Genomic DNA, 27,691 nt, shown 5'->3' on the forward strand with positions numbered 1-27,691 from the left:
TGTCTCCTGTGACTTTTTCTACAGGGTGTTCATCCACCCCTACTACAAATATCAATGTGTGGTTGCATTACCTGATGGTATTGCATAAAGGATCGGGATGCGTGTCGAGGCACCCTTGAAAGGTGCCCGAGGCGCACCATGGTGCCGCGGCACCCAGTTTGAGAACCTCTGGCATAGATAATAGGTCAGGCTCAGTCCAATCATAGCAAAGAAATGAACAGCGCTACTTAAAAACAGACTAGTGCCTACCTGCAAGAGAGTGCAAGCCCCACTTGTGGGATAAAATACACACTGAGCATACACATGACCCGTCTACCACTGGAGGATGTTGGTTTCCTGTAACAGCTTGCATGCAACTTGTTAAGTGCTCGTCCCTCCCACTGCGGAGAAGTCATCCCTCTACGGGAGGGGACCTAACACTAACTAAATCCTACCTATGTATATGCATAGCCTGGGTGCGCTAACAAGTAAAATCGAAAACTGCGCAAAAGGTGGATCAGCGCATCACCAGGCCGCCTCCGAATGGCCTCCAATCAGAGATGCGCTGAGCCCCCCCAGGAACTACAAACGCACCTTGAACCCAAACAGAAGCTCTGCATATACACCAAAAGCAAGGCTGCTAAGTGGGAGCAGTTGAACAAAAATGAATTAAATTACTACATAGCAAAGAAATGAACAGCGCTACTTAAAAACAGATAAGTGCCTACCTGCAAGAGAGTGCAAGCCCCACTCAGTCCAATCATAGTTCCCATATGATAGACGCAGCCCATGTATAAGTTGCTGCTAGTTCCAGGGCAGTCTCCTCGCTCACAGCAACACTGAGAAGCAGCTTATGTATAGCAAGACCATAAGCCGCGGCAGCATCCGGACAACAGCAGTGTGACTCCGAGTACACTAGGTGCATCTATTGAAAGGGTTTCTGCACTAGGCTGGTGAGAGGTTTGCTGTATATTACCAGAGTTACAGATTACCCAGAAAGCTCATGGTGAACCAGTTTTCTCTACAACCCAGGCACCAAACTGAAGCTTGTATGTTCTGTTCCTGGATCATCAGGAGATAGTGCTCTCTCATTCCACACCAGGAAGTAAGGAAGATGCATGGAACTCTGCAATTCTGACTTTTTCTGTGCTCCCAGAAAAGCAGGAATTAACCACACTGCAGCATCTCTGAAGGAGCGCTATAGGCTGTCACAAAGAAATGTTTTTTTCTTTAAAAGTTATTATGCTGTTTATTTTTTAGAACAGAGAGGAAGTTGTGAGTTCAGGTGCACTTTAAGTCTGTCCTGTATATACAGGCGGTCCGCTACTTAGAAATACGTTTCGTTTTGGGAGTTTGTAAGTTGGGTCCTGTGATGGATATGTGAGACGCGAATAAATGATTTATTTTTCCGACAATACTGGATTTGGACTTCTAGTATAAACAATGGTTTTTGGATGTTTTCAATGTGCTATTAATGTGCTTAAAGGATACCACAACTGAAATGTGACATAATGAGATAGACGTGTATGTACAGTGCCTAGCACACAAATAACTATGTTGTGTTCCTTTTTTTTTTCTTTCTATCTCTGAAAGAGTTAAATATCAGGTATGTAAGTGGCTGACTCAGTCCTGACTCAGACAGGAAGTGACTACAGTGTGACCCTCACTGATAAGAAATTCCTCTTTTTATCTCTTTCTTGCTCTCAGAAGCCATTTTCTGCTAGGCAAGTATTTTATGGGTGGAATTTCTTATCAGGGAGGGTCACACTGTAGTCACTTCCTGTCTGAGTCAGGTCTGAGTCAGCCACTTACATACCTGATATTTAACTCTTTCAGGCACAGAAAGAAAAAAAGGAACACAGCATAGGTATTTGTGTGCTAGGCACTGTACATACACATGTCTATCTCAACATGTCACATGTCAGTTGTGGTATCCTTTAAGGCCTGTTCTATCTCTGTGGCAAGTGTTGCAGTGCAATGCTCCACCCCCTTTGCATCACAATACCAAAAATCAGATTCATATAACCCTGCAGCAGAGGGCACAGACAGGGTCATATGCATTGCGCCGACACCCCCCCCCCCTCCCCAGCTGGACAGAACGCATGTCACTGGGATTCTTGGCTTCCGCGTCATATTTGCACCATTCCACACAAGTGTGCCGCCACCAACAAGTTGTGAATTCCTGCAGTGCGCACAGACTTCAATGCATTCCGCTGCTGCGTCGCAGAAGTCACATTATGAAGTGCTCTTAACTTTGCGGTGGTTCGGCTGCGAATCAGAAGTTTCTGGCACAACAGTTAGTGTGCTAGGTCCCATACACTTTCTTTGCTGTTGCGCTACCCTTAGTGAAGAAAGGTTAACGCAACGCAAAAAGCAGTGCCTATGTGTGAAAGGGGCCTTAACCTTCCTGGCGGTAAGCCCGAGCTGAGCTCGGGCTATGCCGCGCAGGAAGATATCTCAGCCCCTGGTGGAGCGATTTGCTCCATTTAAAATGCAGTACGCGCAGCTAGCACTTTGCTAGCCGCGCGTACAGCTTGATCGCCGCCGCTCTGCGGCGATCGCCCGTACGCAGCGGTGCAAGAGGGCCCCCCCCGCCAGAGCCCTGCGCTGCCCGGACCAATGAGTTCCGGGCAGCGCTATGGGCTGGATCGGAGGTGTCTGACTTCCGATCGTCGCCATGGCGACAGGAGAAGCCAAACAGGGGAGCGCGTTATATACGCGTTCCCGTTTGCTATTGATGCCGGCGACGATCGCACTAGAGGGACACATGCGCCCTCTAGTGGTGTTTCATGTAGCTACCACTCTGGTAGCTTTACATGAAACACACAAAAAATAAATAAAAAAAAAAAAGGATTTTTGCCATTTTGGCAAAAAAAAAATTAACCGCCAGGAGGGTTAAACTACTTGTAAAAGTTCATACAATACATTTAACAGCAAAAATATATAATAAACAGTATTGCATCATTTACTGTATACATAAGGACAACTTTGTATCTCTGAAACTTTGTAACTCAAGGGTGGTCTGTATTAAAGAGAAGATTTTGCAGTTTTTGCAATGGGTGCCCAACATGACTGCAACTCTAATTCCCAATTTACTAGCCTTTCAGTAACCGGTACTATGTTCTGATGCGACCCAGGTCAGCAAACTTTTAGCATCTAAGAGATAGCTTTAAAGCAGACCCGAACTCAGAACTTCCTCTCTGCCCTAAAAGATAAGCAACAGCATATTCTTTACAGGAAAACATTTCTTTGTTACAGCTGAGACAAATGCTGCAATAAATCTGCAGTGTGTCTACTTCCTGCTTTCATGGAAGAAGGTGTACCATCCTGTGTTTAAATTACAATTGTGATTAGTCACAGATGAAGGGAAATTAGGCTGAATTCTTAATACATATAGGGTGCATTTCTTTTTGTTTTCCTTTTGACCAGTGCAAGAGTTCAGGTCCACTTTAAGGCCTCCAGTCCATGTTTTCTGGATCGCACATGCTCAGCGAGTTTGGCGGGGACCTCCAGATGAAGAGGCCATTATCAGGGCTGTGGTTGGATATCAGAGTCAGGCAGCAGAGCTGAAGGCTCAGACACTTATCTGCAATGGTGACAGCGGGGAGGGGCCACTCGCAGTGTGCAAGGTCAGCAGATACCACCCTGACGTAAGAACAGATTTCCCGGAACACATCAACCAGATTCCTTCACAGCCTCCAGATCCACTACAGATTCCACCATGGATTACCACACAATGTATTCCACCAAGTTATGATAGTTTTTGAAGTTTTAGCAATTCAATTCAGTAAGGGGGCTTTTTGGACCATTGTAGCCCCTCACACACTCCAATGAGTTCTGAGTCACCATGAGCTTGCTGGGTAATCTGTACCTCTTGGTGTTTCAAGTCCTACCCCATAGAGCCATATTAATCCATGCCATGGACTGATGAGGATCAAACAAACCAAAACAGTCTGTATGCATGTTGGATTATTATGGCTCTGTACAAAATTACAAGCTATCACATTGCATTCCAGCTTATCTGGAGGTGTAGCTAGTTTACAGTGACAACAAAGGATGATTTGCATATTCAGCAGTGATGCACTGGGAGACATCTCGGAGCTCATTCCAACCTGAATTATCGCAAATACTTACTGTTTTAGGAAAAGCACACTTTCGCAATTCAATTTAAACACTTATTTTTTTCCTTTGGAAAATTCCTGGATTAAAAGACCCCATGAGAATCTGAGATTGGGATTGAAAGAACCTGGGGCTTCCTCCAGCCCCCTCCAGGCTTATCGCTCCCTTGCTGCCCTCCTACTGGTTCTTCTGCAATTGGTCCCAGATAGTCCTCCAGTCCAAGGCCAACTGCGCATGTACTCTCCCGCTACCAGGAGTGTTCTGTGCCTGCACAGTACTACTGCGCAGGTGCAGAACGCTTCCGGCGACAGTGGCACAACAAGGGAGCCGATTGGATGACTTACCAGGCCCAGATGTGGACAAACCAGGTGGCGGTTGAAGTCGACAAGGGAGCACTAATGCTGGAGGGGGGGCTGGAGGAAGCCCCAGGTATGTATATTTTTTTACTTTCAATTCCCATCTAGAGGAAGCTCTTCTGCATACCAATAGATATGCCCATCTAAAGGGATACAGAAAAGCCTGTTAAAAGATCTCCTCCTCTGCCATTCTGAAGTCCCGTCCTCCAGAGCAGGGCCGGATTACCGATCAGGCAACAAAAGCAGTCGCTTGGGGCCCCATTCAGAGTCAAAGGGGCCCCATCAGCACATAAACCAGCCCTTGCCATCCTGTCAGCGGTGGCTGGATGGTATAATGGTTAAAGGGACTCTGAGCAGTGCAGTAACTATAGAAAGATGCATATCATTTTGAAGCTCTCTTTCTCCTCTTTCCAATGATATATAAACCGCCGCCCTATGCCTTTTAGTTTGCTATTTTTGCTATCGAAATCGCAGCCACTGCAATTTTGATCGCGAAAACTAAAAGGTGTAGGGTGGCAGTTTATCTATCATTGGAAAGAGGAGAAAGAGAGCTTCAAAATGATATGCATCTTTCCATAGTTACATTGTATTACACAGGACGACTTTTCTCCAAAGTCGGCAGCTCGATTCAGCACAATGCAATGAAATATAAGGAATCTAGGAGGATATAATTACAAACATCATGCTGGTAGGTGTGAGGATGTAATTAATTAGTTGTGGGTATGCTTAAAGGCTTGCGCTCTGCCGCTGCCCACCCCTCCCCCCCTTCCCACAGAGAACCACAGCTGCAGCAAGAATGATAGCAGCAGATGGCAAACGCTCACTCACCTATCCATGATCCAAGCGATAGAGATCGCATCATCTGTAACCCATCTGTCTCTTCTATAGTGCAGACGCTCGCTCTGAACTTCCTGATTCTCAGATCAGACAGGAAGTAGGAAGTAGTAATAGTAGTAGTAACCGAGCGACAGTACTCTAGAGGAGACAGATGGGCTCCGGATGACGGGACCTCTATTGCTTGGATCGCAATAGTTGAATGTGAGTCATCTGGTGCTGTCATTCTCCCCCGCTGTGGCTGCCTTCTCTGCTGAACTATCATATTCACTGGGATGGAGGCTGCATGGTGGCTGTCTAGTTTGGGAGGAAATCGGTTGTTCAGTGGTGGGGGTGGTTATGAAATTCTGTCTGGGGAACGGCTTCTGGTTTGGCGGTGTCCAGAGCTTTCTGCTATTGCCAGGCTGGAGATGCAGGAGGAAAGTGCTGCTGCTGTGATATCTGGCGCCCTCTTCACAGGGGTGCCCCAGCCCCTGAGTGCAAATGTCACAGCCATTCATCTCTCACTCTGCATTTTGTCGCTGCTATTCCCTGCATTGTGCACCCACAGAGGAAAGCGGGCTGTTGCCCATAGCAACCAGTAGCTCGGCTGCCCCGGTGTGTGCAGCATGTTGCTGTGCAGCTGCATCTTCTGATTCTATTACAACATGATGGGGGGGCCCAAATCAGTTACTTTGCTTAGGGCCCCATTTAGCCTTAATCTGGCTCTGCTCCAGAGTATCGGATCAAATGGGGTGAGAAGCATGACTGGGGTGGGGTGAGAGCCCTTTTGGCTGTCCACTACATTTGTCAATGTTACCGCATGAAGATTGTGAGTGGCTAGGCAGAGCTGGAGGTAAATACTTTTACTAGATTTACCGAATGCTTAAGGGCCCCGTTTCCATTAGAGCAAATCTGCATGCGTTTCCTGCATGCAGATTTGCATAGACAATACAAGTGGATGGGACGGTTTCCACTTGTCAGGATTTCTGAGCGTTTTTCAGTGCAGAAAAAAAATCTGCACAGCAGAGCCATCAGAATTCACATACTGCTATGCGATTCGCATACAATGTATTTAATGGGAAATTTGCATGCGGTTTTGGTATGCAAATTTGCATAAAAACAATGGAAAAGTACACAGGCACTGGTTAAATTCGCATAGTCATCCATGCGAAACCGTATGCGAATTCGCATGTGAATTTTTTCCGCGTCGATTCCCACCGCACAAGTGGGAACGGGCCCTTAATCTTTGCGAATTGCAATTTGACATCTTTTGAGCCATTTACCGCACAAGTCGGCAATGTTACTTTTCAGTCTGGTAATAGGTTTAGTGAATTGCCATTTGGCAAGATGATCGGTAAAATCAGCCGATTTCTGCATTACGGAAGGCGTTCATGCTTAGTGAATTGAGGCCAATATGTGGGATTGGCTGTAATTGAACGCAGGTGGGTATTTTTTTAACAGTAGCCAGTGAATTTCAATGAGGAAGCGCATGCATTGTGCAGAAAAGTAGTGCTGGTTGTATTTTTTAACACTATACAGAATTGCACATGGCTACAGTGAATGCAGCAGTCCCATAGAAAAGCATCACTTGCGTTTTCGCATTGCAGCAAAACGAATTTTTTTTTGCAATTTCAGTGTGACCCCTGCCTGAGGCATTTCCAAGAAACGGGACATGGAGAATCATTAAAGAATGTAAAACGGAGATGAAACTTTTGCAGGCAATATAGAAGGTCATATCCAGGTAGAGAGCTGCAAATATTTGCAAGTTAATGCAGAATTATGTACATTTTTAGGCAAATATATGCAGCTTGAAAATGGACCAATCAAGTCCCACTCAGGTTTAAATTGACTGGTTCATTTTCAAGCTTTATAGTTGCACAAAAATTTACATAAATCTGTATGAACTCAAAAATATTTGCATCTCCTTGATCCTCCCTATAGCCAGGCACTATACATGCCGTGAGATGCAAGTAATGGCAAATAGAGTGTAAATTGTATGCGACTTGCAAATGGACTAATAAAATGCACTTCCTGGCATTTCCCAATTGCCCAAATTCCGAAATGCATACAATTTGCATGTAAGCCGCCATGTACAACATCCCACTGAGTAGGGATGATCAGTGAGATACAAATGTAACCAAGCAAATCCCGCTGCACCAGATAGTTGGGTGAAATAGAAAATAATTTATTCTTAAGCCAACATCAGTGTTACAGAGAAAAGCTCATGCGTATCAGAGCAAATGATGGCTATGAATAAAGGGAAGATCCGCACTGCACACCACTGCACTCGCCTGGGGCTTCTTCCAGCTCCTGGCAGTCGATTGGTGCCCTCGTGTAACACTGATGTTGGATTAAGAATAAAAGATTTTCTATGTCACCCAACTATCTGGTGCAGCGGGATTTCCTTGGTTACATATGGATCTTTGGCATGTGACTTCCCTGCTCCCAGCCATGCAATATAAGTGAGTGTAGCAGTCTCTTCCTTTTCCTTCAAGTGAGATACAAATACTGTATTTCTGAGTTCATGTAGGATTATGTAAGTTTGTATGTAAAAGTATGCAGCTTGAAAATAAACCAATCAATTTAAACCTTGGTGGGGCCCGATTGGTCCATTTTCAAGCTGCATAGGTTTGCAAACAAATTTACATAATCCTGCATGAACTCGGAAATATTAGCATCTCATTGATCCTCCCCAGTGCTGAGGCATGAATATCTGGTTGCTCAGGGACATGCAGTCCACACTGTGACATCATTACATTCCTTACCGCGCTTGTCCTGGGAGGCTGGCGATCACTTCCACGCCATCGGGATCATCTCTGCAACACAAACATACAATATGGTGAGGAATGACGATTGAACGAGATGGATTATTACCCCACGGACCTCCAACTCACGTGATGAAGATGGGGTACATCAGATTGTGGGGCTGGAGGTTTGTGGCGGAAGTCTGCCAGGCCCGCAGGGTCGGGTGGAAATATCCGCTGTGCAATATAGAGCTGGCTTCCATCTTGTGCGTTTGGCGGCTGTAAGAGAACATTGCACCATTAGGGTGCATACACATATCCAACTTTGATTGGCCAATTTTATCACTTCCATGTAGTAGGAGGGGCCAAGAGATTGCGAATCCTATGAACAGAATGCGTAGGTAAGCTCTCACACTACACTGAAGCGATAAAATTGGCCAAACCTGACCTGGGATTCTCATACACAGCAGTCTCTACTTTCCACTCGCATTTAGTACAAATGAAAAACATAAAAATAAACAAATAATGCAATTCTGCATAGAGAAACTGCTTGTTGATGAGAGAAGTCAGGGAAGAATGGCCAGACTTGTTCGAGCTGACATAAAGGCTCTGGTCACGCATCCAGTGGAACGGAAGTGTGTGAGTAAACAGATCCTAAGTTAAAGGACAACTGAAGCAAGAAGAATATGGAGGCTGACATATTTATTTCCTTTTAAACAATACCAGTTGCCTGGCAGCCCTGCTGATCTATTTGGCTGCAGTGGTGTCCGAATAACACCAGAAACAAGCATGCAGCTAATCTTGTCAGATCTGACAATGTCAGAAACACCTAATCTGCTGCATGCTTGTTCAGGGGCTATGGCTAAAAGTATTAGAGGCAGAAGATCAGCAGGGCAGCCAGGCAACTGGTATTGCTTAAAAGGAAATACATATGGCAGCCTCTGTATCTCTTACTCCAGTTGTCATTTAAACATAGGATTCATACATACTAGCAAATTGTATGGGAGGAGGGAGCAGAATGTACTTTCTCGACCTGCACAGTTTTTCCGTAGCCGCATACGTTGTGGATGCTCATGGAACTTGGAAGCAGTGTCCATTCCCACTAGGCTGCTTCCCGCCTCCATTCCGGATAAACTCACCTGTCAGCTGAGTCTTCTCCCCAGGTATTTCGGTCCTCCATGCCACTGCTGGGCTCAATGAAGCATCAGTATCTGAGTCCCGGCAGTACCAGGGCTATCCGTGCAGCGCAAAAAGAGCACTTGGAATTCTACATATCTCCATTAATGGTTATCATTGGTTTACGAGTGGTGAATCAATGAGAATTCTCCCTGTTGCTAGGTAGAATACCATTGCTCTAGCCAATGGTAGCCCTCGTCTCAGTCGGGATCTGAGCCTACCGCCACTTGTCCCGGTAGCCCTGCAGAGCGCGTGTAAGACCTGAATGAAGACAGAAGAGTAGTGGCGGGAACTCTAACGATGGGGGTGACGACAGCGGAGGGCGTAGTGTGAATGCACACACTGGACACAGCGTATCCCATCAAGCTACACTGTAACACACCGGTGTGCATCCGCCCCAAGTTTGAAGCTAGCCAAAGGCTGTGGTAGCTCAGATAAGCACTCCTTACAACTATCCTATGTTGGGTTCCAATGCCATCAGCAGAAAGCCGAGCTTGCTATGGCCACAGGATCACCAAAACCTCTGCCGAGGCCACAGATGATGGGGGTCACATGAATCCATGCATCTCCTTGTGTCAGCAGACCAGGCTGAGACAAGACACAGAGCATTTACTTACAGAAACATGATACCCCATGGACTGTATACCCCCTTAGACTGACCCCTATACCCTCCTCACTACTAAAGACTATATACCCCAGCCCCCTATACTGTACATCATATTCTTCACATTACACCCCTATGGACTGTATACCCCTTATACTGCCGTCTATGGAATATACCGCTTATACTGTCACCTATACCCTCTCCATGCCGATAATCCCACAACCACCCCCTCCCATGCTACCGCTAACGTGTTGCTTTAGCAATGCTAAAATGTATTTGGTCTTGCCAATAAAGCTTTTTTGAATTTGTATTTGATTTTTTGACTCCACTGCCCTGCTGACCACACAGTAATATCCCATGTCACACACTGAGGAATGTGCGAATCTGAATTACTTTGGCAGACGACTCTCCAGTTAGACACACAAGGTCACAAAGCAGCAAAACATTTTTGTTTTGAAAACCAACATATGAGGGCCGTTCTCCACTACCAGCGTTTTGTGCTAGGATTCTCATCGCTAAAGGATGGCAACACTAAGAATTCACTCAGCTAATGGAAACGATGCGGGGAGGCTTCCAATAGTGCAATGCCTTTGTGAAATAATTGTCCCCGACCGCAGTCGTCATGCCTGTGGCATTTTTTTGCCTGCTTGAGCTCATATAATAGCATAGCAAAAACACCACTGTGCGATTTGGCAAATCAAAATATTTTCCCACCCGATTTTTTTCCCTTTGGAAATCGCAAATGTATCGCAATCGCTCCGTACAACTGTCAGATTGCGGCCGAGTCGAATTAATGGAAATAGAAAGAAAGGCAATTGTACATATTTCGTTTGGTTGCAAACAAAAAAATAAAAAAAGACATCCGTCCAAGTTCACAAACTATGATTATTATTATTAATCATCAATCAATCTGACCATTCAATTAGTCAAAAGAGTAACAATTTATTCAGGACTTATCCAAAAATCATAAGGCTAGTCACACACCAGGACGTTGCGTTTAGGGGACGTTATAGGGCACATAACGTGCCCCTAACGCAATGCCTGGTGCTCTCTGGTGTGGACGTCGGAGTAAGCCGCGTTGTGCAGCTCACTCTGGCGTCCCTGATGCGCACTCTTGGACGCATGCGGCATCACGTGGTCCCGCCTGGCCAATCGCTGCACAGAGCGGCCGCTCCAGGAAGTAAACACTGCACGTCACTGAGTGCAGTGAATATTAATTAGCCATGTGCCCGGCCGCTCTCCCCAACATGACTGAGCATGTGCAAACAGTCTAACGCGGCTTAGCCGCGTAGAACGCACAGCATGCACCACTTTGCTGCGTTACAATGTAACGCAACGTGGGCAGTGTGAACAGCCCACTTGTGTTACATTGCTGTGCGTTGGGGGAGCGTTACAGGCTGCACTAACGCGCGCCTGTAACGTCCCTGTGTGCAAGAAGCCTAAATCCATTAAAAACAAGCAGCGTCAGACATACGATAAAGAGATAGATAGAGATAGATTCCAATATAATTACAGTGGGAATGTACAGCTGTGTTCAAAATTATTCAACATCCACTGAAATTGAGTGTTTTGGCCAGTTTGACATTGATTTAGATCATTTCAGTCATCTTGTTTACAAATAAATCAAAGAGGCACTTGTAAGTCAGACAAATATAACATAACATTTATAATGAAATAACCACAAATGTCTTTTCTGTGCTCACGTCATTATCAGTTTTATTCAACCCCCAAGTGACATTCATTCTTAGTACTTAGTACAACATCCTTTTCCAGTTATAACATCTTTTAAACGCGAAGCATAGCTTGACACAAGTGTCTTGCAGCGATCTACGGGTATCTTAGCCCATTCTTCATGGACAAAAGCCTCCAGTTCAGTCACATTCTTAGGCTTGTGCACTGCAACTGCTTTCTTTAAAGAGAACCCGAGGTGGGTTTAAAGAATATTATCTGCATACAGAGGCTGGATCTGCCTATACAGCCCAGCCTCTGTTGCTATCCCAAACCCCCCTAAGGTCCCCCTGCCCTCTGCAATCCCTCATAAATCACAGCCATGCTGCTGACAAACAGCTTGTCAGAGCTGGCTGTGTTTATCTCTATAGTGTCAGTCTGCTGCTCTCCCCGCCTCCTGCAGAACTCCAGTCCCCGCCTGCATCCCTTCCCTCCCTGCTGATTGGAGGGAAGGGACGGGGGCAGGGACCGGAGCTATGCAGGAGGCGTGGGAGCAGCTGAGACTGACACTACAGATGTAAACACAGCCTCACAGCGGGGCTGTGATTTATGAGGGATTGCAGAGTGCAGGGGGACATTAGGGGGGTTTGGGATAGCAACAGAGGCTGGGCTTTATAGGCAGATCCAGCCTCTGTATGCAGATAACATTCTTTAAACACACCTCGGGTTCTCTTTAAGTCCCACCAGAGGTTCTCAATCGGATTTAAGTCTGGTGACTGCAATGGCCACTCCAAAATGTTCCAGCCTTTAATCTGCAACCATGCTCTAGTGGACTTGGAGGTATGCTTGGGATCATTGTCCTGTTGAAAGGTCCAACGTCTCCCAAGCCTCAGGTTTGTGATGGACTGCACCACATTTTCATCCAATATCTCCTGGTACTGAAGAGAATTCATGGTACCTTGCACATGCTGAAGCTTCCCTGTACCTGCAGAGGAGACACCCCCAAAGCATGATTGACCCCCCCCCCACCCCCGCCATGCTTCACAGTAGGCAAGGTGCTCTTTTCTTCATAGGCCTTGTTCTTCCTCCTCCAAACATAGCGTTCATCCATGGGCCCAAACAGTTCTAATTTTGTTTCATCAGTCCACAGAACACTATCCCAAAACTTTTGTGGTAGTGTTCTGTGGACTGATGAAACAAAATTAGAACGGTTTGTCAGCGTCATCACCTGACGCGCAAGCGTGGTTCTGTCACTGCATCCCCACTAATAGTATAAAAAAAAAGGGAAGGATGGCTGTCAGATAAATCCCTGGATCAACTCTCCTGGGAATTACCTAGTAATCATAGCAGTGGATGCCCTTCAATGCAAGGAAAGTATCCAAGCCTTCTTTCATATATAGATACAGTAGACTCTCGTTATAGTAAACCTCAGGATATAGTAAACTCAGTCCTCCGGTACCAACAAATGTGTCTGTATAAATATACAATGTATGACCAATTCTGATATAGTAAATTACTTTTCCTTGTCCCTTGGAGTTTACTATAAAAGGGATTCTACTATACAAAGTTTGCCATAACTACAGCCTGAAACAGGATATTCCAGATTATAACCTTCGCACTGGAAAGGATCCCTTTCTAAGGCCCCGTTCACATTGCACGCGTTCCCGTCCGCGTTTCGGGAACGCGTGCGGGAGGCCGACGCATAGAGTGCACTGTCTGATGTTCACACTGCATGCTTTCCGGACCTATGCTGTCCGGGAACGCATGCTGCACGCGTTTCCTAGCAAAACGCGCGGCTGTCCCATTCACTTTCAGTGAATGGGATCAGCCACGCAACGCACAGAGACGCACATGACGTGCGTTCCTGTGCGTTATGTTCTGAACGGAACGCGCCTGCGTTCTGTGATATGAACGAGGCCTAAATAGATGGCAAAAAAAAAAAAAAACTTTTTCCCCTCCATACACAGATCATATCCCCTTGTCCATTGTACAACCCTAGGGACAAAAAGCTCATCTGCCAAGCTTTTGCATTGCCCTCTGATGTATTTATACATGTTAATCAGGTCACCTCTCAGGGCTTGTTCACACTGCAGGCGTTTTCAGCTTATTTTCACCCTCCTGCGGTTTTTTAAAACGCCCCCCGACTGCGTGGTCAATTAAGGTTCATATCAGCGCAGGTCGTGCGCAGTGCGGCTAGGAAACCGGTGAGTGTGCCATTTTCGGGGCAATTCCGCCACAATGGAAGGTATTCTTCTCTGGGTCATAGAGTTCAAAGTCAGGGAGTGAATTACAAAACCACTCGGGGGGGGGGGGGGGGGGGGGGGGGGGGATGAAGCGGCAAGCACAAAAACAAATTGCCCACCCAAGCGTCGGGAATTGGAACAAAAAAAAAAACAAACAAACAAAAAACACACACATCGTGGACAGACACGCGAAAAGAATGCAATGTGAACAAGGCCTGAGTCACCATTTTTTCAAGCTAAATAAGTCCATTTTGTCCAACCTTTCTTGGCAAGTGAGATCTCTACGGCCGGGAAATTGAAGTTTTACAGAGAACTCATTTGGCTGAAGTTTGTAAAGATCCGATGTGGCGGGAGAATTTCATTCACATATTTGGCTGCCGTTAGCAATGCTCTTATCTGAGACCTCCAGACTATGACCACTGCTGACAAATCTACTGAGTAGTTCTCCCTCCGCCCATCTGTCCCACTCACTGTTCACAGTAGGAAATTCAACTTCTGTGGCAAGAAGAAAATCTACCCAGAGTCAGACAATACACAGGCAGATGAAAAGAAAATTCCAGACAGGAATATCTCTGCGCAGAGGCTGCAATGGGAGATCTGGGTGTGGTGTTCACCATGCAATATAGGTGGTCGCGGCTGCTAGTAAGGTTTCAGACCCTCTGGCATGTCTGGGAATAAACAGCCGGGTGCTGACTGAAAACTAAGGGCCATTTCCACTTTCGCCAGCGTGCGTCTCCAAGCCCGTGCCCAGTGTTGGCAGCAGAGTGCACACTCACCTGTCCACCGACGCTTTCCTTTCTGTGTCTTCTCAACGGAGTGCCTGTGACCCAATGGAATGTACGTTACATAACTACATGCATGCCGTAGGGCCAAGGGCAAACAGACCCAACCAGCAGGGATGAAGTAGATTTGGAAGGAGCATGCGCTCTGCTGCAAACACACAGCACGGTCCGCGGTGGAGCATATTTTAGATGGCGGGCCACCTGGGGTCCGGTAGGCAGCCCTGCATTGCAGCAGCAGCAGCTCCCCCACCCATAAGGGTGGCAGAGAGGCATAGTACAAAGCAACCCCGCTTAAGCACAGAAGAACATCTCCCTGCAGTTTGTATGTTCTCCCTGTGTGTGGGTTTACGCCAGAGATTAAGGTTTCCGCTCACATCCCAAAAACATACTGGCAAGTTTTTGGATTTCCGCCTTCCAAAAAAAAAAAAACACAACACACGAGCCGTAAACTAGGATAGGGACATTAGACACGTACACGCAAAAGATGGAACTCAGCCAGGGCAGTTTGTGGTTGTCTTGAACCAAGAATCTAGCGCAAGTACAGATGTCCCCTGAGCTGTTTTGGAGATCAGGCATGGGGGGGGGGGGATCTTTAAATAATCCCAGACGCAAAGTCCTACCCCGCACCCTGCCCACCTGATGCTGCTCCACGGTGTGCCATACTGCCATCCCTCCTCCTTTCTCCATAGCAACAGTACATAACATGACTATGGCGGAGATTCAACTGTGATATAAGATCTCAGTGCTACATAAATACATATTATGGTAGGACATTAGACTATGCCTATGGTAGGATTAGATTGTGAGCTCCTCTGAGGACAGTCAGTGACATGACTATGTACTCTGTGATGTGCTGCAGAAGATGTCAGTGCATTATAAATACATAATAATAATATGGTAGCACATTAGACTATGCCTATGGTAGGATTAGATTGTGAGCTCCTCTGAGTACAGTAACAGGCAGGACTATGTATTCTGTAATGTGCTGCGGAAGATGTCAGTGCTATATAAATGCAAAATGATAATATTATGAGTCTAAGTTCCTTTACAATGACTAGGCTTCTATGTATTAAACATAGGAGGGTGTATTATACCGTAGCTGTCATCGTATAAATGGCTCATTTTACATAAGTTCATAAAGTGTATTAAGTGGCAACAATTAGTCATGTGATGCAGCTTTTACTCATTCAGCACTGTGAGGTGAGGAATGTCTCAAGTCTGCTTATAGGATTTTCTTCACTTCCTCGGTGTGGATGGAGATTACAGCCCATCTCCAGCCAAATCTCTTCTCATAGTCAAGTCAGGCGGCAGAACTTATGACTTCTCAGTTGATGTCGGATAAATCACCTCAAATGTCATATCCAGACACAGATTTCACAGAGGAACTGTACTCAAAATAAGATAATGAATAATATTGTATTTTTTTTATGTGCATAAAACATCTTTGACGGATGTCACCCATCGCGGGATCAGTTTTGGGCAATATTGCTGGGCCGGGGTGCACACACGCATGTCAGCTGTGCATGGGAAGGGGCGACGGAGGGACATCATGCGGCAGGTGGGGTAACGGCACAATTAATGTGATCTGCATCGCTGGGAGGGAGTAGATCTGCTGGGCAGATAGCTCGCGGGTTGGGTGGGGGGGTGGTCAAGCGCTGCCATACAAACGTCTGATTATCGGTTGAGATGGTCATTATTGGCTGTCCCGACTTAGAGTGAACCTGAGGTGAGAGGGATATAGAGCCTAGGTTCTCAACCAGTGGTGCGCGTACCCCAGGGGGTACTTCTGATGGATGCGCACAACAGAAAGGGGAGATTAAGCGGTCATATGAGAGCTGACATCACCCCTCACAGATCAGTAACCATGGCAATCAGCTCCTGATTACATGATCATTACAATTGCCAGCTGATTGTAGTGATCCGCGTTAACAGTGGCGGTAGGAGGAGGAAGAAGAAGATCACTGGGACTCACCTTCCTGATGCTCCCCCGGCGATCGTCGCATGCCTCCAGTCTGCCCGGCATCCCTGCTTGCTCAGACTCTAATGCCGGGTCCCGGCTTGATGAGGTCATAAAGCCGGGACCCGGAACTTAGCTTCAGTGCGAGTAGGGATGCCGGGCAGAGCTGCTCATTGCAGGACCCTGGGAGGTAACTGCTGCTGGCTATATGGTGGGGGACACCCATCTATACTGGGGACACCCATGCCTAGCTATCTGCTCTATATTGGGGATGCCGCTGCCTGGCTAGCTAGATGCCTTCCCCACCATGTAAAAATGCCCTGGTCCTTAAAGGTGAACTGAAGAGAGAGGTATATGGAGGCTGTCATGTTTATTTCCTTTTAATCAATACCAGTTGCCTGGCAGCCCTGCTGGTCTATTTCTCTGCAGTAGTATCTGATTAAAACCAGAAACAAGCATGCAGCTAGTCTCGTCAGATCAGACTTATAAGTCTGAACCACTGAAACACCTGATCTGCTGCATGCTTGTTCAGGGGCTATGGCTAATAGTATTAGAGGCAGAGGATCAGTAGGGCTGCCAGGCAACTGGTTTTGTCTAAAAGGAAATAAACATGACAGCCTCCATATACCTCTCTCTTCAGTTCCCCTTTAACCACTTGCCGACCGCACACTCATAACGTGCGTCGGCAAAGTGGCAGCTGCAGGACCAGCGACGCAGTACTGCGTCGCCAGCTGCAGCCTAATTAATCAGGAAGCAGCCGCTCGTACGAGCGGCTGCTTCCTGTCAAATCACGGCGGGGGGCTCCGTGAATAGCCTGCGGGCCGCCGATGGCGGCTCGCAGGCTAGATGTAAACACAAGCGGAAATAATCCGCTTTGTTTACATTTGTACGGCGCTGCTGCGCAGCAGCGCCGTAAGGCAGATCGGCGATCCCCGGCCAATCAGCGGCCGGGGATCGCCGCCATGTGACAGGGGACGTCCTGTCACTGGCTGCACAGGACGGATAGCCGTCCTGTGCAGCCCCGATCACCGGGGGAGGCAGCAGGTAGGAGAGGGAGGGGGGAATTTCGCCGCGGAGGGGGGCTTTGAGGTGCCCCCCCCCGCCACCCACAGCAGGCAGGAGAGATCAGACCCCCCCAGCACATCATCCCCATAGGGGGGAAAAAAGGGGGGCAATCTGATCTCCCTGCCTGCACCCTGATCTGTGCTGGGGGCTGCAGAGCCCACCCAGCACAGATCAATCAAACCAGCGCTGGTCCTTAAGGGGGGGTAAAGGGTGGGTCCTCAAGTGGTTAAAGGGATACTTAAGTCAAAAATAAAAAATGATTTTTACTTACCTGGGGCATCCCTCAGCCCCCTGAAGCTGTATGGTGCCCTCGCAGCCTTGCTCCGATCCTCCTGTCCCCGCCAGCAGCTACTTCCGGGTTCGGCGACAGCCGCCGACGGGCTAGGAACGCAAGTGATTCTCCGCGTTCCCAGCCGCTATAGCGTATAACATTAATGTGTTAATGGGGAAACGGAAAGGAAGCAGCACAACAGAAACGGATCTGATCGGTCATTGATCAGATTCATTTTCACTCCACGCCTGCATATAAAACAAGTACAAGTCATTTAAACGACTTCTACACACGCACCCAACAGTCAAGTGATTAGATCCGACGGTTGGATCGGGCAAACTTCCTGTTATTAGTCACTCGTCTAGTCATTTGTGCACGTGTACATGCCCCATTATCGTCCAACAGACTACAGTCAGACAATCAGGCTGCAGGCTGGTCCGTGTGTGGCTTAACACAGCTTTGTCAAGTGTGCTTTAATGATCCAGTGTCTATTGTTCACAACCTGACCCCTCCCACAGAAGCTCCCTTTGCGGCCGTAGCTCCTCCACTCTTCGCAGAGGCAAAACACCGGTAGGTTATTGCCCAACAACGCGTCTGTACAGCATTTAAACTCCACCGTGTCTCCCACAAGATTGAGGGCTATCCTGCAAGGTACCACAACCTGCAAGTGTATGTGATCTGTGTGAGTGAGTGAGTGAGTGAGTGTGTGTGTAATCTGTGGGAAGGTGTGAGTGAGTGAGTGAGTGAGTGTGTGTAATCTGTGGGAAGGTGTGAGTGAGTGAGTGAGTGTGTGTGTAATCTGTGGGAAGGTGTGAGTGAGTGAGTGAGTGAGTGTGTGTGTAATCTGTGGGAAGGTGTGAGTGAGTGAGTGAGTGAGTGTGTGTGTAATCTGTGGGAAGGTGTGAGTGAGTGAGTGAGTGAGTGTGTGTGTAATCTGTGGGAAGGTGTGAGTGAGTGAGTGAGTGAGTGAGTGAGTGAGTGAGTGAGTGAGTGAGTGTGTGTGTAATCTGTGGGAAGGTGTGAGTGAGTGAGTGAGTGTGTGTGTAATCTGTGGGAAGGTGTGAGTGAGTGAGTGAGTGAGTGAGTGTGTGTGTAATCTGTGGGAAGGTGTGAGTGAGTGAGTGAGTGTGTGTGTAATCTGTGGGAAGGTGTGAGTGAGTGAGTGAGTGAGTGTGTGTGTAATCTGTGAGTGAGTGAGTGAGTGTGTGTGTAATCTGTGGGAAGGTGTGAGTGAGTGAGTGAGTGAGTGTGTGTGTAATCTGTGGGAAGGTGTGAGTGAGTGAGTGAGTGAGTGAGTGTGTGTGTGTGTAATCTGTGGGAAGGTGTGAGTGAGTGAGTGAGTGAGTGAGTGAGTGAGTGTGTGTGTGTGTAATCTGTGGGAAGGTGTGAGTGAGTGAGTGAGTGAGTGTGTGTGTAATCTGTGGGAAGGTGTGAGTGAGTGAGTGAGTGAGTGTGTGTGTAATCTGTGGGAAGGTGTGAGTGAGTGAGTGAGTGAGTGAGTGAGTGTGTGTGTAATCTGTGGGAAGGTGTGAGTGAGTGAGTGAGTGTGTGTGTAATCTGTGGGAAGGTGTGAGTGAGTGAGTGTGTGTGTAATCTGTGGGAAGGTGTGAGTGAGTGAGTGTGTGTGTAATCTGTGGGAAGGTGTGAGTGAGTGAGTGTGTGTGTAATCTGTGGGAAGGTGTGAGTGAGTGAGTGAGTGTGTGTGTAATCTGTGGGAAGGTGTGAGTGAGTGAGTGAGTGAGTGTGTGTGTGTAATCTGTGGGAAGGTGTGAGTGAGTGAGTGAGTGTGTGTGTGTAATCTGTGGGAAGGTGTGAGTGAGTGAGTGAGTGTGTGTGTAATCTGTGGGAAGGTGTGAGTGAGTGAGTGAGTGTGTGTGTAATCTGTGGGAAGGTGTGAGTGAGTGAGTGTGTGTGTAATCTGTGGGAAGGTGTGAGTGAGTGAGTGAGTGTGTGTGTAATCTGTGGGAAGGTGTGAGTGAGTGAGTGAGTGTGTGTGTAATCTGTGGGAAGGTGTGAGTGAGTGAGTGAGTGTGTGTGTAATCTGTGGGAAGGTGTGAGTGAGTGAGTGAGTGAGTGTGTGTGTAATCTGTGGGAAGGTGTGAGTGAGTGAGTGTGTGTGTAATCTGTGGGAAGGTGTGAGTGAGTGAGTGAGTGAGTGAGTGTGTGTGTAATCTGTGGGAAGGTGTGAGTGAGTGAGTGAGTGAGTGTGTGTGTAATCTGTGGGAAGGTGTGAGTGAGTGAGTGAGTGAGTGTGTGTGTAATCTGTGGGAAGGTGTGAGTGAGTGAATGAGTGAGTGTGTGTGTAATCTGTGGGAAGGTGTGAGTGAGTGAGTGAGTGAGTGAGTGTGTGTGTAATCTGTGGGAAGGTGTGAGTGAGTGAGTGAGTGAGTGTGTGTGTAATCTGTGGGAAGGTGTGAGTGAGTGTGTGTGTAATCTGTGGGAAGGTGTGAGTGAGTGAGTGTGTGTGTAATCTGTGGGAAGGTGTGAGTGAGTGAGTGTGTGTGTAATCTGTGGGAAGGTGTGAGTGAGTGAGTGTGTGTGTAATCTGTGGGAAGGTGTGAGTGAGTGAGTGTGTGTGTAATCTGTGGGAAGGTGTGAGTGAGTGTGTGTGTAATCTGTGGGAAGGTGTGAGTGAGTGAGTGTGTGTGTAATCTGTGGGAAGGTGTGAGTGAGTGAGTGTGTGTGTAATCTGTGGGAAGGTGTGAGTGAGTGAGTGTGTGTGTAATCTGTGGGAAGGTGTGAGTGAGTGTGTGTGTAATCTGTGGGAAGGTGTGAGTGAGTGAGTGTGTGTGTAATCTGTGGGAAGGTGTGAGTGAGTGAGTGTGTGTGTAATCTGTGGGAAGGTGTGAGTGAGTGAGTGTGTGTGTAATCTGTGGGAAGGTGTGAGTGAGTGAGTGTGTGTGTAATCTGTGGGAAGGTGTGAGTGAGTGAGTGTGTGTAATCTGTGGGAAGGTGTGAGTGAGTGAGTGAGTGTGTGTGTAATCTGTGGGAAGGTGTGAGTGAGTGAGTGTGTGTGTAATCTGTGGGAAGGTGTGAGTGAGTGAGTGAGTGTGTGTGTAATCTGTGGGAAGGTGTGAGTGAGTGAGTGTGTAATCTGTGGGAAGGTGTGAGTGAGTGAGTGTGTGTGTAATCTGTGGGAAGGTGTGAGTGAGTGAGTGTGTGTGTAATCTGTGGGAAGGTGTGAGTGAGTGAGTGTGTGTGTAATCTGTGGGAAGGTGTGAGTGAGTGAGTGTGTGTGCAATCTGTGGGAAGGTGTGAGTGAGTGAGTGAGTGTGTGTGTGTAATCTGTGGGAAGGTGTGAGTGAGTGAGTGTGTGTGTAATCTGTGGGAAGGTGTGAGTGAGTGAGTGTGTGTGTAATCTGTGGGAAGGTGTGAGTGAGTGAGTGTGTGTGTAATCTGTGGGAAGGTGTGAGTGAGTGAGTGTGTAATCGGTGGAAAGGTGTGAGTGAGTGAGTGTGTGTGTAATCTGTGGGAAGGTGTGAGTGAGTGTGTGTGTAATCGGTAGGAAGGTGTGAGGGTGTGCGTAGGTGTGATCAATCTGTGCGTAGGTGTGATCAATCTGTGCGTAGGTGTGATCAATCTGTGCGTAGGTGTGATCAATCTGTGCGTAGGTGTGATCAATCTGTGCGTAGGTGTGATCAATCTGTGCGTAGGTGTGATCTGTGATATCTGTGCGAATGATCGTAGACTCGCCTTAGGTCCACACTCAAGGCTGTGGAGTCGGAGTGATTTTGGGTACCTGGAGTTGGAGTCAGAGGTTTCATAAACTGAGGAGTCGGATGATTTTTGTACCAACTTCCCAGCCCTGCTCACACTACCCAGCATGCACAACAATGCATTCTCAGTGTTTCCTGAGCTGATACTTTGTGCACAACTGTAGTGTACGATGAGTAACTTACACTACTTACCGCCTTTAGCCGGTATACAGCTTGCAGATGCAAGCTCCCGTTGGATTGCAAAACACCAATGGGAATCCTCCCTAGCACCAGGCAGGATTCTTATTGGTCCACTCATTGGTGAACCAATGAAAATCATCCCCGATTCTAGGGAGGATTCCCATTGGTCTTTTGCAATCCAATGGGAGCCTGATGCTTCTCATCAAGTTCTGAGCTATATACCGGGACTTGACCACCGAGCCCAGCAGCGGTCAGCACTCAGAGGACCTGAATAGCGGCTGAAGACACATTAGACAGACAACTATGGCCTCAATTCACTAAGCTTTATCAAATACTTTATCGAACGTTTGATAATTTACCTCATGGGTAAAATCTAAGTTTGAATTCACTTAGATATTATATATTTATCGAATGTTTTATTGATAAAATGTTCAATAAATCTAGAACACTTTAGTGAATTCAAAATTAGATTTTACCCATGAGGTAAATTATCAAACATTCGATAAAGTGTTTGATAAAGCTTAGTGAATTGAAGCCTATATCCGAAATGGAGGGGAAACCAGGCAAGTGAGAACAGACACTGCACACTCCCATAGGCTTGCACAGGTACCGGGAGCATCCACAGTGTATGTGTGCTCTGGAACAATCATGCAGGTTGGGAACATGCTCCCCTCCCGTTCCACTTTTAAGTGGCAAATGTATACGAATCCTATGCTTAGAATCTGTTTACGCACGTGCGTCTGTTTCCCTGAATCATAGCGCTTTTAGGACTCTTGTGTACACGCCTTAGGGCTAAGACACAATGCAGAGCACTTTTCAACTGCCAGTGCTACGTTTTTTATTTTTTATAAAACCGCTCCCATTGACTTGCAATAAAATCCCTAAATTGCCACTATCCTATCACTACTGCTGCAATTTTGCCGCAGTTTTACTGCAAGTCAATTGGAGCTTCTTTGAAAAAAAATACACGGCTCAGTTTGCCGAACCAAATGCAAGTACAGGGCCCATAAAAATCCAAGGAACGCGCATGTGCAATAAGAAAAAAAGCACAGCAGCAGTGCACAACCACGCAGTACAAAACCAGCAGATATAGTGGGGAGATAGATATCACACAAGTTAAAGTGAACCAGAGACGAAGCACTCTCATGTATTTTACCATATATATCAGTGGGAACACCTACCCTGCTCTCTGTTTCTTCACTGTTTAGCATCAGCCCTGATAAAATCCCCGACTGAGCATTCAGTCTGGCTTTGCTCAGGAATCATTATAGCCGAGTCATTATAGCAGAGCCACAAAGGGTCAGGCTTGGACTTGAAAAGACAGAAGACAGACTCAGCTATAATGACTTCTGAGCAAAGCCAGACTGAATGCTCAGTCGGGGATTTTATCAGGGCTGATAACAGACAGGCTGAGCAGTGAAGGATGTAACAGAGAGCAGGGTAGGGGTTTCTTTTCTAATGTTCCCACTGATATATATGGTAAAATACATGAGGGTGTTTTGTCTCTGGTTCACTTTTGATTACACATCTAGCGATGATTGGCAGATTCGACCAAGTGACAAATCTCTCTCTAATCGAATCTGTTTAGAGAGAGATCTGCTGTCATGCTGAAACCTCTCTGGAATCAGCCTTGTGACGCCAAATCTGGCCGCCTCACCAACCCAACGCCGTCCGCCCTAATGTTAAATGTCTCCCAGGTGCTCAGTGCTCCGTTCTGCATACATGCGTGCCATGTGGTTGCCTAGTAATGTGGGCGCATGTGTGATGTCATGGCATACGTGTCTGCAGAACAGAGGAATCCTGGAGCCAGGGCAGGACAAGCAGAGGCCGCAGACAGGTAATGTATACCTTGCACTGAGAACCTGGGGAACATTTAAAATGGGGGGAGAGCGCTGGGGGTTGTCGCTACTCCCGATATCGCTTGCGGTTACCACCAGGCACCCGATCAAGCAACTCGGGCCAACATCTTGCAGCATGCACGATTGACTTAAGTGACCAATTTCGGACTGAAATTGGTTGCATTGTCAGCCGGGCATGCACTTCGCAGCACCGATTTTCATCAGATTTGATTATAATAATATCATCGGATGGTCGAACGGCCACCAAGTCGCCTGATGTATGGGTACCTTAATGGTGCAAATATATAATAATAATAATAATAATAATAATAATAATAATAATAATATGGTAGGATATTAGACTATGGCTATGGTAGGATTAGATTGTGAGCTCCTCTGAGGACAGTCAGTAACATGACTACTCTGTAAAGTCCTGCAGAAGAGGGCAGTGCTCTATAAATACATAATTATATGATAAGACATTAGACTATGACTATGGTAGTAGGATTAGATTGTGAGCTCCTCTGAGGACAGTCAGTGACATGACTATGTACTCTGTAAAGTGCTGCAGAAGAGGTGAGCACTATATAGATACAAATTAAAAGTAAAAAAAAAAAAAAAAATTCAAATGCCACTATCACTTTTCTCACTTGTAATGAAATTCTCTAAAACATAATGAAAGCAGTTTGCGGTTCACAAACCACAAGGAGAAGTGAAAGAGATAATCAGACATCTACAGCACAGGCCGGTCACGCTAGCATGTGTGTAATGTTTTCCTCCATCTACTGGCTTTGCTGGCCAAAAACTGCCAGATATCTGTCAGATCACACCACACTCCGACAGAGCAGGACACTTTCACACCACTAAGCCACCGGTACAATCAGCTGATAAAGATCTGCCTGTGTATGGACATCATGCACAATTTTGCAATGCACTGCAGAAAAGCAGGTTGTGCACCGACACACATGGTGCTGTCAGATAAGAGCGTTATCAGATAATGAGAAGGGGGTTAGAATTCATCTTTAAGTGAAAGTTTTACTCTACAGGAGCAGTAATTAGAGGGTCTGAACAGGAAATTTGCACAGCGCTAAGGAGCAATACCTGATATCTTGATGAATTAAATGTCAAGGAGGAGGTCCGCACCAGTTCAGGATTCTAGATGTATGTCTTTATTCAGGACGTATCCAATATAAAATAGACACATGCATCAAGTAGCAATTTGATGCATGTGTCTATTTTATATTGGATACGTCCTGAATAAAGACATACATCTAGAATCCTGAACTGCTGCGGACCTCCTCCTTGACATATACTGTGGGCTTTGCTGACCTGATCCTGCACAGTACAGCGATTGGTGGGTAGAGCGGTGTGTACACCAACGTTCATTGATGAATTAAACATGTGGCAGCACAATCCCCAAAACATACTGATAAATGATTGGCTCCCTCCAAAACCTGCTTTAAGCCCCGTCTACACGGCGAGATGTGGCGGCGATGTTCCTTATCAATCGAGCCGCGGATGCGGCTCGATTGATAAGTTCCGACAGGTCCGATCTGTGAGCCGGCGATTCCCTGCTCGTTCCCCACGAGGGGACAATGGCAGGGAATTGAGCGGAAGATAAGCGGCGCCGGGCGGGGAAGAGCGGGGGATCGAATACGACGCACGCGCGGCAAGCGGGTACGTGCGGGGATGCGGAAGAGGTGATCCGGCGGCTAATGGAGCAGCCAGATCGCCACCACATCTCCCCGTGTAGACCGGGGCTTTAGAGCCTAGACTATGGCAGGATTAGATTGTGAGCTCCTCTGGGGACAGTCAGTGACATGACTATGTATTCTGTAATGTGCTGCAGAAGAAGTCACTGCTATATAAATACATACTAACCAGCAAGCTCATGGTGACCCAGAACTCATTGGAGTGTGTAAGGGACTACAATGGTCCTAAAAGCCCCCTTACTAAGATGTTAAGAAAAACAAAAATTTGCTTTCCTAAAACAGAAAGAATTTGCGATAATTCAGGTTGGAGTTGAGCTCACTCCAACCTGAATTATCGCAAATTCTTTCTGTTTTAGGAAAGCAAATTTTTGATTTTCTTAACATCTTAGTAAGGGAGCTTTTAGGACCATTGTAGTCCCTTACACACTCCAATGAGTTCTGGGTCACCATGAGCTTGCTGGTTAGTCTGTACCTCTCGGTTTACAAGCCCTACTCCATAGAGCCAAATTAATCCATGCCATGCACTGATGAGGATCAAACAATCCGAAACAGTCTGTATGCATGTTGGATTATTATGGCTCTGTACAATTTAACAAGCTGACACATCATTGCATTCCAGCGGTTCTGGAGGTGTGTTTAGCTTCTAAGGGTACAATGGTTAATTTGCATATATTCAGCAGTGGTGCTCTGAGAGACATCTCGAGCTCACTCCAACCTGAATTATCGCAAATTCTTTCTGTTTTAGGAAAGCAAATTTTTGTTTTTATATAAATACATAATAATACGATGGTAGGACATATGACTATGGTAGGGATTAGATTGTGAGCTCCTCAGAGGACAGTCAGTGACATGACTATGTACTCTGTAATGTGCTGCAGAAGATGTCAGTGCTATATACCATAAATACATAATAATAATAATATAGTAGGTCAATAGACGATGGTAGGATTATATTGTGAGCTCCTCTGAGGACAGTCAGACATGAATATGTACTCTGTAATGTGCTGCAGAAGAGGTCAGTGCTATATAAATACATAATAATAATAATAATAATATGGTAGGACATAAGAATATGACTATGGTAGGATTAGATTGTGAGCCCCTCTGAGGACAGTCGGTGACATGACTATGTACTCTGTAAAGTGCTGCAGAAGATGTACAATATTGATGATAGTAATAATAATAACATAGAGCATTAGACAGGATTAGACTGTGAGCTCCTCTGAGGACAGTCACAGACATTACTATGTACTCTGTAAAGTGCTGCAGAAGGTATCAGCCTCCATGTAATTTGGGTTGTGGAATGCCAAGAAATGCTGGGATTTGTAGTTCACCAGAACCCAGCAAGCACCCTAGCACTAGAGCGTCTATCTGCCAAATACCTAAGAGACCGCATTCTGCAAACACGTAAGAAAGTCCTGATATTGAGAGTGCATTGCATAAAGCAGCTGGCTGTGATACACAGAGCAGAGCCATCAGCCATGCAGCATTGCACACACGGTGAGGGTCATGCAGTGCTCAGCATTCAGCGATGTATTCCTCTACTACTCACCCTGTCCTCCTCTGCTGATCTCTGCCCTCTGCAGCCGCTCACACGGGTCTCATAAACCCACATGTAACCCGGAACTCCGCACTACACCGGCCCCCTCATTGCCATTCACCACTCCCACCCTGCCGCTGGCTCCACTGATATCTGGCGGCATCTAGTGGCCAATATCTATAACTGCAGTTGTATGTCAACTTCAAGAGAAACCAAACTGGAAAAAAAAATAGAAAAAAAAAAACAACTGTGACCATATTGCTCATATATCATTATAAATAGAAAATACAGATGTATTCTCTATGGACCTGGCGCAATTTCCAGAAGCATCTGAAATTCGGGTAATGGTTGGCAATGTAAACTGCGTGCAGTGTGCAATAAACTAAAGTAGTGCATGTACTGTTTTTTCCTAGTGGTTTGGGTCACCCTGAGCTGCTTGGTTACTCTGTTGTACTATTTTTAAAACAGAAAAAAATGCCTTTTTCCCAAATCGCAAGTGCTTCTGGTTAAACCGTCATTCGGCTCGCCCTGCGCCCAACTCACCAACGGCGTACTAATACGTATGCTTAGTACTTGCCTCAGCATGCAACACAATCCTGCCTGATCTGACCTTGGATTCTCTGATCATATTGCCTGAACTCTGCCTGACCTGACCTTTGCTTCTCTATCATATTCACTGAACACTGCCTGACATGACCTCGGCTTATCTATTATATTGCCTGAACTCTGCCTGACCTGACCTTGGTTTCTCTATTATATTATCTGAACTCTGCCTGACCTGACCTTTGTTTCTCTAGCATATTGCCTGAACTCCGCCTGACCTGACCTTGGCTTCTTTGTCATATTGCCTGAACACTGCCTGGCCTGACCTTGGCTTCTCTATCATATTGCCTGAACACTGCTTGACCTGACCTTGGCTTCTTTG

The 27,691-nt window shown here is 46.6% G+C and overlaps 1 protein-coding gene across 2 annotated transcripts in view; it reads right to left on the reverse strand.

The window, feature by feature from the left end:
- ALAD (aminolevulinate dehydratase) overlaps positions 1–27,691 on the reverse strand; it is a 106,728-nt gene that overhangs the window by 24,110 nt on the left and 54,927 nt on the right. Inside the window, exons 1-3 of one of the 2 annotated variants that reach the window (XM_068248707.1) lie at positions 26,779–26,877; positions 8,165–8,293; positions 8,036–8,086 (exon numbers count right to left, since the gene is read on the reverse strand). In XM_068248707.1, coding sequence (XP_068104808.1) covers positions 8,036–8,086; positions 8,165–8,277 — 164 coding nt within the window. In that variant the 5' untranslated portion in view covers positions 8,278–8,293; positions 26,779–26,877. Of the gene's footprint in view, positions 1–8,035; positions 8,087–8,164; positions 8,294–26,778; positions 26,878–27,691 lie in introns of those variants that run through there. The other variant, XM_068248708.1, reaches the window with a different exon arrangement.

This window comes from Hyperolius riggenbachi, chromosome 8, assembly GCF_040937935.1.
Source record: "Hyperolius riggenbachi isolate aHypRig1 chromosome 8, aHypRig1.pri, whole genome shotgun sequence".
Classification (NCBI taxonomy): Eukaryota; Metazoa; Chordata; class Amphibia; order Anura; family Hyperoliidae; genus Hyperolius; species Hyperolius riggenbachi.